Raw genomic sequence first — 15,848 nt, forward strand, 5'->3', positions numbered from 1 at the left:
AAAAAAAAAGAAAACAAAAACAGTGCCAAGCAAGAGTGATCATCCCGGCTACTCAGAAGACTGAGATCTGAGGCTCTCGGTTCAAAGCCAGCCGGTGGCTCCAGCCTGTCACCCTAGCTATTCAGGAGGCTGAGATCTGAGGATCAAGTCCAAAGCCAGCCCAGGCAGGAAAGTCCTTGAGGCTTTTTATCTCCAAAGAACCACCAGAAAACCGGAAGTGGTGATGTGGCTCAAGTGATAGTGCTCATCTTGAGCAGAAGAACTCAGGGACAGTGGCCAGGCCCAGAGTTCAAGCCCACCACCACCAGCAGAGTAATGCTTCTCCAGGGAAGTTCCCTGCCTGATGCCCAAGCCAAGTTCTCTTGCTACCTGGTACCTGCTGAAGTCTTTGGGTTTTTCTGGGGGTAGGGGTGGTGCGGGTAACTGGTTCTGGGGTTTGAACTCAGGGCCTAGGTATTGCCCCTGATATTTTTTGCTCAGGGCTGATCTTCTCCTTAAACTGCAGCTCTGCTTCTTGTTTTTTGGTGGTTAGAGATAAGTCTCACCAATTTCCCTGCCAGGCTGGCTTTGAACCCTCATCTTCAGATCTCGGCTTCCTGAGAGGCTGGAACCGTAGGGCTGGGCACCACTGCCCAGCCTGACTTCTCCACAGCGGGTCATCTGGGAGCCCACCCACCTGTCTTCTTGTCCTTGGCCCTGTAGACAACCCCGTAGGTGCCTTCCTCAATCCTGTTCAGGCACTGGAACTCCTCCACACTCCGGCAGCCCTGGGGAGGGACAGGGCAAGGAGGCTGAGCAGCAGCGGGAGGGGTGTCTCGTCTATGCCCACACCCCACCTTGCACAAGGGCTCAAAGGTGGTCCCGAGAGGCAGTGTGCGTGAGCAGGAGCACCGTGCTTTATCTGATCACACCTAGTGTTTTCAGTAGGAAGTGAAGTGTGTGTGTGTGTGTGTGGGGGGAGCCGCAGAGCCCTACCGGGAGCCTCTGCTGTTGCCGGGCACTGTCTGGGGGGCCAATGGGAAGGCGGCCGGCCCATGGTCCTCACATGCGGCGGCCTGCGAGGCCGGAGGTGTCGGTGACACGTGGGCGGGGGAGGGGTGTGTCATGTCTGCCCCAAGTCGGTGCTTCCGCCACATTCCAGGTCCCTGCTAGCCCTGTCCTCTCCTTACAGCTCTCCCTCAACCGCCAGCTCACCACGCAGCTCACACCCCGTGCGCACCCATGTGGCCCCAGTGCACCTGGCCAGCAGTCAGGACAGCGGAGGCCAAAGCTTGAGGCTCCTGCTGCCAGGCAGAGGAGCGGCCGTGACGAGGCCCTGGGGTCTAGGGTGGCTGGCTCCACGGCTCTTAGCCGGGAAGACCACCACACAGGTGGTACACCAGGACACGGATTCACCAGGCGGAGCAGGGGGTGGGGGTGCCTGACCTGCAGGGCCGGCAGGTACTTGGGCAGCTCCTGCTTGAGCTCAATAGGCGACAGGGCGGGAGAGTCAGGAACGTAGTCCCCTTCAGTGGGGGCGCTGCTCTGGGGGGTGCCCTCCCCCACTTCTTCCTCCCCGTCTTCACTGTCCCCGGAGTCTCGGTCAAATCGTGACTCTGGAACTTTAAAAGTTAAACCTAATTAGGGAACCAGGAAGAAGCAAGAACCAGCACCTCTTCTGCCTTGGGTGGGTGCTGGGCGGGGTCGGCGTGGCCTCCACAGGAAGGTGCCAGAGGCACCACGGCCTCCAGGCAGGCATGGCAGAGCCCTGTGCCCGGCGCTGGGTTCCGGGACGAGGGCACGTGCCAGAAGAGGGGCGGGTCCCTCAGGCCACCAGCACCACAGGAGAGCCTCAGACTAAGCTGCTGTCCAGCAGTCTCCTTCCCCCCAGGACTGGGCCTCAGGGAGCATTTCCCAGACTCCTCAGCACCTGGTCTCAGCCCCGCCTAGAAGAAAGCCTTCCAGGGAAAGTTTCCCGATGAGGAACAGCGGCCCCAGGCACACCAGGTAAGTGTTCAGGGCATGTCCGGGACCCCAGGGCCATTCCCAGAGCAGCGGCAGCCTGCAGGAAGAATGGCCTGGAAGGCGCCTGGTCCGCCATGGCTGGACTGTGGGCCTGGATGAGGCCATGCTCAGTCTCAGCTGAGGACAGGGACTCCATGGCAGGGGTCCAGGGTCCTTACCAACCACGATGTGATTCTCATCTTCCCGCTCTTCATCCTCACTCATTTCTTCATCGCTCACTTCTTCTGTTAGGAAAAAGTGTCCCTGAGCTAGCGGTCTACTACTTGAGTCACAGTGACTCTTCTGGCTTTTTGGTAGTTAATGGAGATAAAAGAATCACAGACTTTTCTGCTCAGGCTGTCTTTGAACTGTGATCCTCAGAATCTCAGCCTCCTGAGTAACATCAACTACTGCGCCCAAAGTTTCACTTTTAACTTCTAAATTCTCATGCTTTCTTCCAACCATCCCTGGGCTGCAATGGACCCAAACCTTTCATCAAATCCTCCCTCGTAGCTGGAATTATGAACAAGAACCATCACACCCAGCTTACTGCTTGGCATGAGAATCTTGCTAACTTTGCCCTAGGGCTGGCTTCAAATTGTGATCTTCTGAGAGCCAGGAGTAGATGCTTGCCACAAATACTCTCTAACAGCCTATTTTTTGAGTCTCATAAAAGTTCCACAGAGAGCCGGGCGCTGGTGGCTCACGCCTGTAATCCTAGCTACTCAGGAGGCTGAGATCTGAGGATCGCGGTTCAAAGCCATCCCGGGCAGGAGAGACCGTGAGACTCCAATCTCCAATAAACCACCAGAAAACCGGAAGTGGCGCTGTAGCTCAAGCGGTAGAGCGCTCGCCTTGAGCTGAAGAGCTGAGGGACAGAGCCCAGGCCCAGAGTTCAAGCCCCATGACCGACAAAAAAAAAAAAAAAAGTTCCACAGAGGAGCTGGGTGCCGGTGGCTCACGCCTACTATCCTAGCTAGTCAGGAGGTTGAGATCTGTGGATGACAGTTCAGTGCCAGCCTGGGCACGAAAGTCTGTAAACCTCTTATCTCCAATGAACCACCAGAAAACCAGAAGTGGTGTTGTGGATCAAGTGGTAGAGCGCTGTAGATCAAGTGAAGAGCTGAGGGACAGCGCCCAGGCCCAGAGTTCAGGCCCCACGACCGGACCCCCACCCTCACCCCCCCAAAAAAAAATTTCCACAGAGGAATACAATTTCAATTTGAAATTAACTTCAACTTCAAAGTGATTTTTCTGCAGGTCCTAGACTGCCTGTGGTGAACACAAACACATGAAGACCACGGGACCTGCAGACTGCTCTGACGCCTCCTCTGAGTTACTCCCAGTCTCCTCTTCCTCCTCCTCCTCCTCCTCTTCTTCCTCCTCCTCTTCCTCGGATTCCTCACTGGTGCTCCCTTCTTCTTCTTCTTCTTCCTCCTCTTCTTCCTCCTCCGAGCCTGAGCCTGATTCCACTGTCCAAGAAAGCAAAGCTGGGGTCAGCCTTGGCCTTGCTGGCAGCCGGGCACGGCCTCAGCCAGACTCTGGGGTCAGCGCTGCCTCGGCCAGACTCTGGGGTCAGCGCTGCCTCGGCCAGACTCTGGGGCCAGCAAGGCCTCGGCAGATGGTACTTGTACCTGAGGAGGACTCGGCAGAGCTGGTTTTCCTCTCACTGTCACTGATGTCCTGTAGGTCAGACAGCAGGTCTCTTTCCTCCATTTTCTCTTCTTTTACTTGTGAAATAAACCATCACAGGTGAATTTGGGGAATAATTTTAAATTCACAAGTTACATGCACGTGTTAATTGCAGTCTATGTGGAGAATGGCACTGCCACATCAGCTGGAAGTGCTCATCCAGTTCCGCCCTCAGCCCTCAGGACCGGTTCAGGATCTTAAGTCATGCAAATGTCAACAGTCCCTGGGGACACACATCATTTTAGTGCAGAACCCCCCCCCCACAACTTCGCTGAGCACTTCCTGGTGTCAGAGACTTATGAAGCCCAGTGCCAGGCTCACCCCCCTCCCCCAAGGGCAATGGGCCTCCTTACCTGGCTTCCGGCTGTCCCCCAGGTCAAAGCGCTCCCTGGGCGGCCGTGCGGGGCTGCGGCTCCAGCGTGCTGTCTTGCCCTTGTCACTGTAGTCTTCCCTCACTGCGCGGTGATGTGCAGAGACTATTGCACAGGGGAGAAAAGGGAGCTGATGCTGGCACAACACCTTCCCATGGAGGCCCTCCGCCAGGACTGCCCCGCACGGCGCCCCAGGCGCCCACACCGGCCCCACTGCATGAAGGGAACTGACAGTAACGGGGCCACTGGCCACGGGTTCAGGAAGAAAGCCCTAAGCTGGAGGCCATGGGCTGTCCCTGAGGACCAAGGCCTTCCAGGCTGACCTTCACTGGGAATGAGAAAGGATTTTAGGAAGAAACTGCTCAGGAGGCAGAGATGAGGAGTACTGTCAGTTTAAAGCCAGTCTAGGCAAAAGTTACCAAGACTCAGTCTCAACAATAAAGCCAGCTGGAGCCAGGCGCTGGTGGTTAGGATTACACTGTAATCCTAGCTACTCAGGAGGCTGAGACCTGGAGGCTCACAGTTTGACGCCAGCCTAAGAAAGGCCTGTGAGACCCCCATCTCTAGTCATCAAAATGCGAGATTGGGGGCGTAGCTCAGGTGGTGGAGCAGTAGCCGTTAATGAAGCCAGCTGTGAACAAGAACAGTGAAAGCACGAGGCGACTGCAAACCTGGAACCAGAGCTACAACCAGCCACTCCACGCACCATAGATGCAGAAAACCATAGCGGGAGAGAGCCCTGAAAGCAGGAAGTGGGGACTGGCCCCCACGGCCCCCCGGACATCATCAGGAGCAGGGACTGGTCCCCAAGCCCCTGGACGTCAGCAGAGGCCCAGGCCAGAGGGTAGCAGGCGGATGGGATCTGAAAGAAAAACTGTCAGCAAAAGCGCTGCATCTGGCTGACCGATCCTAGGAAGTGAGGGGGAATCCAGACATTCCCAGGGAAGAAGTGCTTTGGAATTTATGAATCTGAGGATTCAAAGCCAGCGGTTCAAAGTCAGTCCAGGCAGGAAAGTCCCTGAGATTCCTATTTTCAATTAACCAGCAAAAACTGGAAGTAGAATTGTAGCTCAAGTAGCAGAGTGTTAGCCTTGAATAAAAAAAGCTCAAGGACAGGGACCCATCAGCTGCACTGGATATTGACCAAAGTGAACTAAGCAACTGAATGGCAGTGATGGGAGGGAGGGAACGAGTGGGAAAGCTGGAACAGCTGACACTATGCAAAGCAAAGGAAATGTACACAACACCCAATGGGAAGAAATAACTATCGCAAAGCTCATAGAACTCATAAATGTTATAGACCATGATAGACAACTTGCTCCATGAAAGTTAGAATGTGTTTGTGACTTTACCTAAGCATCACTATCCCACAATACTGTGAAATTTGGGGAATTATGTAACCACTTAGTCACAATAAAAAATTTGAAAAAAAAAAAAAAAAAAAGCTCAAGGACAGTGCCCAGGCCCCAAATTGCTTCCAGGAGTCTCAAGAGAAACAGAAAACAAAACCCTCCTAATTTCCTAACACCCACCACAAACTAGGCTGGGACAGAGGTGTCAGGAAGCAGAGTTTTCAGCCGAGCACCTGTGGCTCATGAATGACTAAAAATTCTAGCTATTCCGGAGGCTAAGATCTGAGGATCACGGTTTGAAGCCAGCCCAACAACGGAGCTGTGGTTTAAGTGGTTTAAGTTTAAGTGGTTTAAGCACTGGCCTTGAGCAAAAAAGATCAGGCTCTGAGCCAGCATGAAAAGGAAAGAAAAAAAGCCATTTTAAACATCACTAAAGCATAGCTGGTATCAATTCAAAAATTCAAATTGGCATCACCCTAAGTTCCCAAAATATATCAAATACAAGTAGAAAAGGACAAAGAATCACAAACACTTCCCCCAAATATATACGCTAAGTACAAGGGGAGGGGGAGCTAAAAGGCAATTAAAGCATGCAGAAAACAACCAGCAAAACAAAACTAAACCTCTATTGGCCAACCCTCAAATAATTTTTTTTTCCTTTCCCAATCCTGGGGCTTGAACTCAGGGCCTGGGCACTGTCCCTGAGCTTCTTTTGTTTAAGGGTGCTCTACCACTTGAGCCACAGTGCCACTTGCAGCTTTTCCTGTGTATGTGGTTCTGAGGAATTGAACCAAGGGTTTCATGCATGCGAGGCAAACACTCCACCACTAAGCCACTTTCCCAGCCGCAGGAAAGAGATTCTTACATAAGCTATACCATGACAGGCCTGAGGACTTCATGTGAGTGAAACAGGCCAGTAAGAAATAAAGACAGGGGGCTGGGAAGGTGGCTCAGCGGTAGAGCGCTTGCCTTGCATACTTGAGGCCCTGGGTTCGATGCCTCAGCACCACATAAGCAAAAAGAAAAAAGCTGGAAGTGGCGCTGTGGCTCAAGTGGTAGAGTGCTATCCTTGAGCTGAAGGACAGAGCCCAGGCCCAGAGTTCAGGCCCCACAACCAGACCCCTCCCCCCCCCAAAAAAAAAGAAAGAAGAGTACATGATTACACGTGTGAGAAACACGCCTTCCAATTCCTAGCACACTGAGGCAGAGGCTGTCAAGGGCTGGAGGACGTGAGGCGAGAAACCTGGGGATGGGCACTGGGTACACAGTGAAAGCTGACGAAGGCGACCCATTTATAGCCTATGTATTTTGTTACTTCTAAATTCTGTCAGAAAGGGCAAGGGGTGGGGGCAAAGCAAGCACAGGCACCAAGAGGCACGTGTTGCGTGTGTCATAGGAGCACAGGGCCACTGACATGAGCCTAGAACACCAGCTGACAGCAGGCCAGCTGCACAGCCCTCCTAGCCCAGGGCACTGCGTCGCCCCGGTGTCTTGCCCAGAGCCGGTTCAGATGGTGGAGAAGATGTGCTCTACACAGCTGTGTGTGCAGGCCCCCCGTGGTCTCCAGGGCACTGCTGGTGCGGAGGGGGCTACCGTACAGAGGTGGGCACCGCGCCCCGCGCCAGCCCTCCCCGCCTGGGCCCTTCCAGGCCGACACCTTCTCTGCGCGCCTCTCGCTCCTTGCGCCGCTCCTCTGCCCGTCGCTCCCGCTCTTTCTGCTCCCGCTGCTCCTTCTGCTCCCGCTGCTCCTTCTGCTGCTCCCTCATCTTGCGCTCCCGCTCCCGCTTCCTTTCTAACTGCTCCAGTCGGTCCCTGGAAGCAGGCACGGCCCTCATTCCTCTGCACAACACAAAGCTTGCTTTCCTGCCCGGCATGGCTGTGCACAGTGCCATCTTAGCATTTAAACCAAGAGGCAGGAGTACCCAGTCCAAGGCCAGCCTAGGCCAGGGTAAGAGTCTGCACAAACCCAGCAAAAGCCATGTGGTGGTGGCTTAAGCCTGCAATCCTACTCAGGAGGCTGACATGTGAGGATCACCATTTGAGGCTAGAATGGTCAGGAAAAGTCCACGAGGCTCTTACCCTGATTACCCACAAGCCAGAAGTGGAGCTGTGACTCAAGTGGCAAAACACTAGTGTCAAACAGAAAAAACCTATGGGACAGTGCCAAGACCTTGAGTGCAACCCCCAATATTAATACAAAACAAACACAAGTCTGATGCTGGTGGCTCATATCTGTAATCCTAGCTACTCAGGGGCTGAGATTTGAGGATCATGGTTCAAAGCCAGCTAGGCCTAAAACGTCTGTAAGACTCTTAGCACACGTTGGCAAGCTGTCTCAACTACAGCTAGTGTTTGACACTGCTTTCTCCAAGAGCACCAGATCTTGGTCCTTGCCTAACACATGCCTTCGGCTCTTCTCTCCAGATTTACCCTCTGGGGTATCTACAAGGGCTGCCCGCCGCCCTCCCCTCACTGGCTGAGCCACGCGGCCCAGCACGGTGCGGCCAGCACAAACGCCCTGGGAGCGTGCTCACGCGGCCTGTCCTCCGGCTCGTCACAGGCAGGCCTCCCTGGACCCTTTCAGCTGTGTGTGCATCACAGCCTGCTGGCAGCTCTCCAAAGAGGCTACCAGTTTCAAGCTACCCTTACAACCAACCTGTCCTGGGCTTGAGAACTGACCTGTAGCTAGACACATTTTGTTTTTTGTCAGTGTGGGGCCTGAACTCAGGGCCTGGGCACTGTCCCTGAGCTCTTCAGCTCAAGGCTAGCACTCTACCACTTCAGCCACAGTGCCACTCACTTCTGGCTTTTTCTGCTTATGTGGTGCTGAGGAATCAAACCCAGGGCCTCATGCATGCAAGGCAAGCACTCTACCACTGAGCCACCTTCCAGGCCCTGATAGATATCTCCTGTGTCTGTGCTGACACAAAGGCCCCAGGAAGGAGGGAGTCCAGCTACCAAACTGCATCAAGTCTGGGAGGTCTCCTTCCTTTCCTCCATGCAGGTCCTAGGGCTTGAACCCAGGGCCTGGGTGCTGTCCTTGAGCTATTCTAAGCAAGGCTTTACCACTTGGGCTACAACTCCATTTCTTGCTTTCTAGTAGCTAACTGGAGATAAGAATCTCACGGAAGCTGGATGCCGGCGTCTCACGCCTGTCATCCTAGCTACTCAGGAGGCTGAGATCTGAGGATCAAGGTTCAAAGCCAGCCCGGGCAGGAAAGTCCGTGAGACTCTTACTTCCAATAAACCACTTGAAAACCAGAAGTGGCACTGTGGCTCAAGTGGTAGAGCGCTTGCCTTGAGCTGAAGAGCTGAGGGACAGCGCCCAGGCCCAGAGTTCAAGCCCCATGACCGACAAAAAAAAAAGAATCTCATGGACTTTCCTGTCCAGACTAGCTTTGAACCTCAATCCTCAGCTCTCAGTGTCTTTCATAGCTAGTATTACAGACCAGAGCCACAGGCTCCTAACTGGAGTTCTCTTACTGCTTCATCACTAGAAGAACCCGTCAATTGCTGAGGAGATGGAGAACCCTAAGGAAGGGACTGCCTAGCCACCCCAGACTAGAGCACTTTCTTAAGCAGCCTATGTCCTTCGGCATCGCATGCCGGGAGAGCACGGCACAGCGTGGCCATCATGCCACCTTCTCCTGAGTACCGCCAGGATTCCCTCGTGGGCTCTGTGGACGTGGGCCTGGAAAGACACATCTCCTTAACACACAGTAAAAACAACCTGCACGGATGCATGTTCCTCCGAGTGAGCCGATGGCATAGACTCACGATCCTCACTCCACACTGCCCCCTGCTGTCTCCACAGCGTCATGTCTGGCCTAACCCTGCACATGACTGCTCCGGAGCCTCTGATGGCCTTTCCTGGGCACTTTATCTTCTGTCAGTTTAGACCCAGTGCAGCTCCCACCCACCAGGAAAACTCATCTCCTGTGCCATGTGCCTAACTCACCTGGACAAGGTGAATCTGCTCTCTCCCACCAAGTTCCCATCCCTCCCCAGCCCTAAAAGGACACGGAGGCTCACTGGAAACCACAGCCGTACCTCTCTCTCCTGGAATGTTCTCTTGCCAGCTCCCTCCTTTTCTGTCTTTCCCATTCCCGGCGGGCTTTGTCCTGCTCTTCTCGATGTCGCTTCCGACGCTCATGTTCTCTCTCTTTTTCTTTTACTCGAGCATGCTTCCCTGATAAGATAAAGCAATTTTCACTTAGACTCAATTTCCAAAAATTTAGCTTATTAAATACAAAAATATTTAAATGACTTCAAAAAGCAATTTCATATTGAGTTGAAAAAAAAAGTACCAAATATGACCAGGTGCCAGTGGCTCACGCCTGTAATCCTAGCTACCCGGGAGGCTGAGGTCTGAGGATCAAGGTTCAAAGCCAGCTCAGGCAGGAAAGTCCAATGAGACTCTTATCTCCAATAAACCACCAGAAAGCTGGAAGCAAAACTGTGACACAAGTGCTAAGAAGGGTGACAGTCAGCCTTGAGCAAAAAAGCTGAGGGACAGTGTGGAGGCCAAGTTCAAGCCCCAATACCAGCATATGCGTGCACGCACGCACACACACAAAATGTGACTGTTGCTAAAGAGAATGCCTTTCAATTTTCTATTGCAAAGAAACTAGGTTTTTGTTTTTGTTCCGATTTTGAGGCCTGAACTCTGGGCCTGGGCGCTGTCCCTCAGCCCTTCAGCTCAAGGCTAGCGTTCTACCACTTTGAGCCACAGCGCCAGTTCCAGCTTTTTCTGCTTATGTGGTGCTGAGGAATCGAACCCAGGGCCTCATGCATGCAAGGCAAGCACTCTACCACTGAGCCACCTTCCCAGCCCCTAGGTTAGTTTTATACCTTAAAAAAATTATTGCTCGTGAACAATGCTGAACAAAGCTTTGTTCCTTTCAATAGCTTTCTATGTTATAAAAACTAAGTTGGGGGTTGGGAACATGGATTAGTGGTAGAGTACTTGCCTAGCATGCATGAAGTGTTAGATTCTATTCCTCAGTACCATAAATACAGAAAAAGCTAGAAGTGGAGCTGTGGCTCAAATGGTAGAGTGCTAGCCTTGAGCAAAAGAGCTCAGGGACAGCACCCAGGCTCTGAGTTCAAGTTCCATGACCAACCAAAAAAAAAAAAAGCTTTTTGAAAAAAGGCAAAAAAAGAACTGTAAGCCAGGTGCTAGTGGCTCATATTTCTAATCCTAGCTATTCAAGAGTTAAGATCTGAGATTCCTGGTTCAAGGCAAGCCTAGGCAGACAATTGTATAGATTCTTTGTTTTTGGTCGGTAGTGGGACTTGAACTCTGGCCTTGGGCGTTGCCTCTGTGCTCTTCAGCTCAAGGCTAGTGCTATGGCTACCTCTTGAGCCGTAGCACCACTTCTGGTTTTCTAGTGGTTTATTGGAGGTAAAGAGTCTCATGGACGTTCCTGCCCTGGCTGGCTTTGAACCGTGATCCTCAGATCTCAGCCTACTGGGTAGCTAGGATTACAGGCATGAGCCATAGGTGCTGTCTCCTATAGACTCATCTCCAATTAAGCAGGAAAAAGCTACTGGCTCAAGAGGCAGAATGACAATTATGAATAGAAAAGCCAAGCAAGATGGCAAGGACCTGAGTTCAAGTCCCAGTACTAGGACAATCTCTAACAGAGGACTAGCCTCTAACAGATGGCATGAGATCAAAACTGTCACCAAGGGGCTAGGGAGGTCGCTTAGTGGTAGAGCGCTTGTCTCCCATGCATGAGGTTTGATTCCTCAGCACCACATAAGCAAAAAGAAAAAAGCCGGAAGTGGCGCTGTGGCTCAAGTGGTAGAGCGCTAGCCTTGAGCTGAAGAGCTGAGGGACAGCGCCCAGGCCCAGAGTTCAGGCCCCACGACCGGACCCCAAAAAAAAAAAAAAAAAAAAAAAAAACACCAGAAGGAAAATGAGCATTATTCTTATGTTTTTAGCTAAACTTTATTCATCCTTTTAGCTCTGCTCTGCAGGATGAGTTCATGAAGAAAACAAATGTATGTGAACATCAAAGAAAGCAAGACTCAATACCCCCTTCCGCTGAGTGGCTGCGATGTCTACGCTTCTCTTTCCTCTTCTCATCTTTTCTGTGATGGGCCTTTTCTTTCCGAGACATTTGCTGGGGTGGCTTGATGGCCAGAGAATCATCTTCCTCTCCCCTGAAATACAGACCATAACATGCTGGAAGTTTGCAGAGAACCAGGGCACCCTCCCCCCCAAAAAACAAGAGTCACAAGGAAATAAAGTTGAACTGAAACATCATCTAAAAAGCATGCTCCCTCCCCCACGATATAACCCCTGCTTTCATTGTACTTGACGTTGATATAATTTGTGGAGAGGAAGGGAAAAAACAAATTGTTTAGATAGGGATACAGGTGGACCCATTGCAACAAAGAGAAGTACAAGTTGTTATGTTGAAAAACAAACTTTACAACTTTGGGGGGGGGGGAGAAGGGAAGGGATAGGAAGGGGAAACAAAGGAGAAGGCAACAATGCTTGATAAGAAATATACTCGCGCAAGGACAGTGCCCAGGCCGAGTTCAAGTCCCATGCCTGACACACACACATACACACACAAAATTATTTTAGGGTCTGGGAAGGTGGCTCAGTGGTAGAGTGCTTGCCTTGCATGCATAAGGCCCTGGGTTCCATTCCTCAGCAACACATAAGCAGAAAAAGCTGGAAGTGGCGCTGTGGCTCAAGTGGTAGAGCACTAGCCTTGAGCTAAAGAGCTGAGGGACAGGGCCCAGGCCCAGAGTTCAGTACCTTTTAGCCAAGACACTATGTTGAAAACAAACTTTACAACTTTGTAAGGCAGGGAGGGGAGGAGGAGTTCAGAAGGTAGGATGGAAAGGGATGGTAGGGGAAAAACAAAGGAGGAAATACCAATGCTCGATAGAAAATGGACTCATTACCTTGCTCATGTAACTATAACCCCTCTGTACAATATCATTACAATAAAAAATACATGTTTAGAAAAAAAATCTTTTAGCAAAACACTAGGGTCTCATACCTGTATTCTTAGCTACTCCGAGGCTACGATCTGAGGCTTGGGATTTGAAAACAGACCTGAAGGTCTGTGAGATTCCTATCTCTAATTAACTGGCAGAAAGATGCAAGTAGAGGTGTGCCTTGAACTAGAGGGCACTAGCCTGGCATGAAAGAGCACTCTGGAACCAAGGTCGAGCCCTAGTACTAACATGTGTGTGCACACGTGCAGTTCCTGTCACATGATCTTTAACCGAGTCTACACTACCAAGATCCTGGAAGAATTTACACCCAGAGCTCCTCAGAATCACTTTACCTTAACTTCTGGTTCTATTTGCTTTAACTCACAAATGATGAGGAAGAAAAAAATGACAAGACACCACTGAACACAAAGAACTATATATGTGTTGGCATGAATCAATCTTTCTTTCCTTCTTTTTTTTTTTTTTGCTTGGTTGTAGGGCTTGAACTCAGGGCCTGGGCACTGTTCTTGAGCCCTTTAGCTCAAGGCTAGTGCTCTACCACTTGAGCGCAAGTGCTACTTCCAGCTTTTTGGTATTTACTTGGAGATAAGAGTCTCACAGCCTTTCCTGCCTGGGCTGGCTTCTAACAGCAATCCTCAGATCTCAGCCTCATGAGTAGGTAGGATTATGGTGTAAGCCATGGGTGCCCAGAACATAAATATTTCTGACAGTGGCCCCTCTGCCTTCTAATTTCAATTACTGGTGTAAAACATTTGTTTTTTGATGGTCCTGAGGCTTAAACTCACGGCTTTGAGCTCTGGCCTCTACCACTTGAGGTACACCTCCACTTCTGGCTTTTTGCTAGTTAACTGGAGAGAAGAGTCTATTTTTCTGCCTAGGCTGGCTCTGAACCATGACCATCAGATCTCAGGCTCCTGAGTAGCTAGGATTATAGGTGTGAGCCACAGTTGCTGAGCTACTGATACAAAATCTTTTTTTTTTTGTTGTTGTTGGTTGTGGGGCTTGAACTCTGGGCCTGGGTACTGCCCCTCAGCTCTTCAGCTCAAGGCTAGTGCTCTACCACTTGAGTCACTTCCAGCTTTTTCTGCTTATGTGGTGCCGAGGAATTGAACCCAGGGCCTCATGCATGCGAGGCACCACTGAGCCACCTTCCCAGCCCATGATACAAAATCTTACACAGAGCCAACATTTAACTTTCTCATCTAAATAGTGCTGGCTTGACTGAAAAACCACCACAAAAGAAAAGAAGCCATGCTCATTCTGTCTACATGAGGAATGATGTGAAAACCGATTGCCCTCCCCAGACTCCTTCACCAACCTCATCTGAGGTAAATCTAATGTCACAAATATAAACTTCGGCTTTGTAGGGTGTGTCCCCGTCTTCTCTTGCTGTGCAGCGTCTTACCTGTCTTCCATCGAGTCCTCTCTTCTGTAGGGTGAGTTCCTGATTGTGATCTCCATTCGGTGGTCTCTCAGCTCCCCTTCCTCCAGGGAGTCTCGCTTGGAATCCCTGTCATCAGACTAAAAAGTCAAGAGAGACTAAGTCATTTTTACATAAACTTTTGAGACATTAGGCTCGCTTTGAACTTGAGATCTTCCTGCTTTAGGATACCAAATGCTGACATTACAGGTGTGTGCTAACATACCCAGCTAAATGTTTTGGGATTTTTTTTTTTTACATTTATTTAAATACATGTGTGTGCCTGTACTAAGGCTTGAACTCAGGGCCTGGATGCTATCCCTAAGTTTTTTCACTCAAGGACAGTGTTCCTATTACTTGTACCACAGCTTCACTTCTGACTTTTTGGCGGTTAATTAGCAATAAGAGTCTTACGGACTTTCCTGCCCAGACTGGCTTTGAACTGTGATACTCATGTCTTAGTTTCCTGATTACCTAGGATTATAGGAGAAAGCCACCAATGCCTGGGGGCTAAGTGGGTTTTTTTAATTAATTAATTAATTTATGCTGGGCCTGGGGCTTAAACTCTAGGCCTGGGTGCTATCTTTGAACTTTTGTGCTCAAGGCTAGCATTCTACCACTTGAGCCACAATGTTGACCCACAGTTCCACTTTTGGCTTCTTTTTTCTTTTTTAGTTTAGTGGGGATAAGAGAGTCTCCTGACTAGGCTGGATTCAAACCGAAATCCTCAGATCTCAATCTCCTAAGTAGTTAAGAATCACATGTGTGAACCACTGGCACCTGGCTAAGTATATTTTACTGATAAACACTTCACCAGTATCTCAAACCAAGCTTTTTCTATATACCTTGGTTGAATCAATGTTACAAAATTGAAAGAAGGCAATTCTTCAAATCCCATATTACTGTCTGTAATCCAAAACCTGAGAGATGGGAAACTTAAAACCAGCATTTATGGAAGTGCCTCTGTGGCTCAAATGATAAAAGAGCTAGCCTTGAGCACAAAGAGGCTCAGAGACAGTGCCCAGGGCTGCGCTCTCAAGCCCAGCAAGTGCCAAAACAAGCAAAAAAATCTAGCACACGTGACAAGGGACAAGAGAATCTACGCGCCAAGTATGTTAGTTGCCCACAAACCAACACTGAGGCTTAATGTAGATTTAAATACCAAATATTTTCTGATAGTTCTCATAGTATGTAGATGTACTTAAAGCCTTTCTGAGCATGATACTCAAATCAAGAAAGACATAAAACATATTAACATCAAGGCACACTCCACTATATTAAGAATACTTGGAAATGGTGTTATGAATATGCTAATAATGAAATGAGAAAAATTAGTCCAGGTGTGCTAATGACTGTAGGTTCAAACATTTTGTTCACCATGTAGACATTCTCATTTAGACACATCTTCTGTGTATTATCAATCTGCTTTCAATGTACACTGATTATATGAATGTTTTTGTTAAGTTTTAGAATAGATTTTGGGCTCACCTGTGACATTTAGAAGTACAAAAGAACTTCACCGAAGAAGCGTTGTTCTAATGGAAAAATGAGGGCAAAGAAATTAAATCTCCTTTAAGAAACCCACTTACTTAAAAAACATAGCTTACATTTTTTAAGCGTTTTATCTCTGCTTTCTCCTCTTGTTCTTTCCTTCGTTTCTTTTCTTGGAGAATTTCATCTAAAGTTTTCACTTTCCAAGAGTCCTTTTCATCACCCATTTGAATTAAAACACTGTGAAAAGAAAGACAATTCAAGCACCCTCGGGACAGGCGAGCCCCAGGCGGACGCGGTTTCCGCTCCCCGCAGCCTTTCGGGTAAGTCGCGGCAGAGGGAAGGGCGCACATCTAATCTCCGGCGTTACCTCAAGTTCCCTGTTTCCGCCACTGGGCGAGGACGCCTACCTAATAGTTTTGCTCGAGGACCAAAGAGCACCATTCGAGGAGAAGCCGAGAGCCCAGGGCCGGCGCTCAACCAGCTCCGCCTCTGACGTTAGAAGACCGGATCAGACGGGCCTTTGGGTCCGGGCGGCCGGGCCCTCCGGGAGGGGCG

General features: G+C 50.2%; 2 protein-coding genes across 9 annotated transcripts in view; one reads left to right on the forward strand and one right to left on the reverse strand.

The window, feature by feature from the left end:
- Nucleotides 1-440, forward strand: part of Mib2 (mindbomb E3 ubiquitin protein ligase 2) — a 35,853-nt gene extending 35,413 nt beyond the window's left edge. Inside the window, exon 19 of the mRNA XM_013031337.1 lies at nt 409-440. Within this exon, the coding sequence (XP_012886791.1) occupies nt 409-440 (32 nt within the window). The remainder of the gene's footprint in view (nt 1-408) is intronic.
- Nucleotides 1-15,848, reverse strand: part of LOC105999027 (cyclin-dependent kinase 11B) — a 34,034-nt gene that overhangs the window by 17,807 nt on the left and 379 nt on the right. The window contains exons 1-12 of one of the 8 annotated variants that reach the window (XM_013033926.1): nt 15,661-15,688; nt 15,407-15,530; nt 13,785-13,900; nt 11,439-11,566; nt 9,449-9,587; nt 7,056-7,237; nt 4,029-4,151; nt 3,618-3,713; nt 3,291-3,455; nt 2,163-2,228; nt 1,426-1,601; nt 677-767 (exon numbers count right to left, since the gene is read on the reverse strand). In XM_013033926.1, the coding sequence (XP_012889380.1) occupies nt 677-767; nt 1,426-1,601; nt 2,163-2,228; nt 3,291-3,455; nt 3,618-3,713; nt 4,029-4,151; nt 7,056-7,237; nt 9,449-9,587; nt 11,439-11,566; nt 13,785-13,900; nt 15,407-15,517 (1,393 nt within the window). In that variant the 5' untranslated portion in view covers nt 15,518-15,530; nt 15,661-15,688. The other 7 variants (XM_013033949.1, XM_013033941.1, XM_013033933.1 and 4 more) reach the window with 7 other exon arrangements.

The sequence above is a fragment of the Dipodomys ordii genome, unplaced genomic scaffold (genome assembly GCF_000151885.1).
Source record: "Dipodomys ordii isolate 6190 unplaced genomic scaffold, Dord_2.0 Scaffold6, whole genome shotgun sequence".
Lineage (NCBI taxonomy): Eukaryota > Metazoa > Chordata > Mammalia > Rodentia > Heteromyidae > Dipodomys > Dipodomys ordii.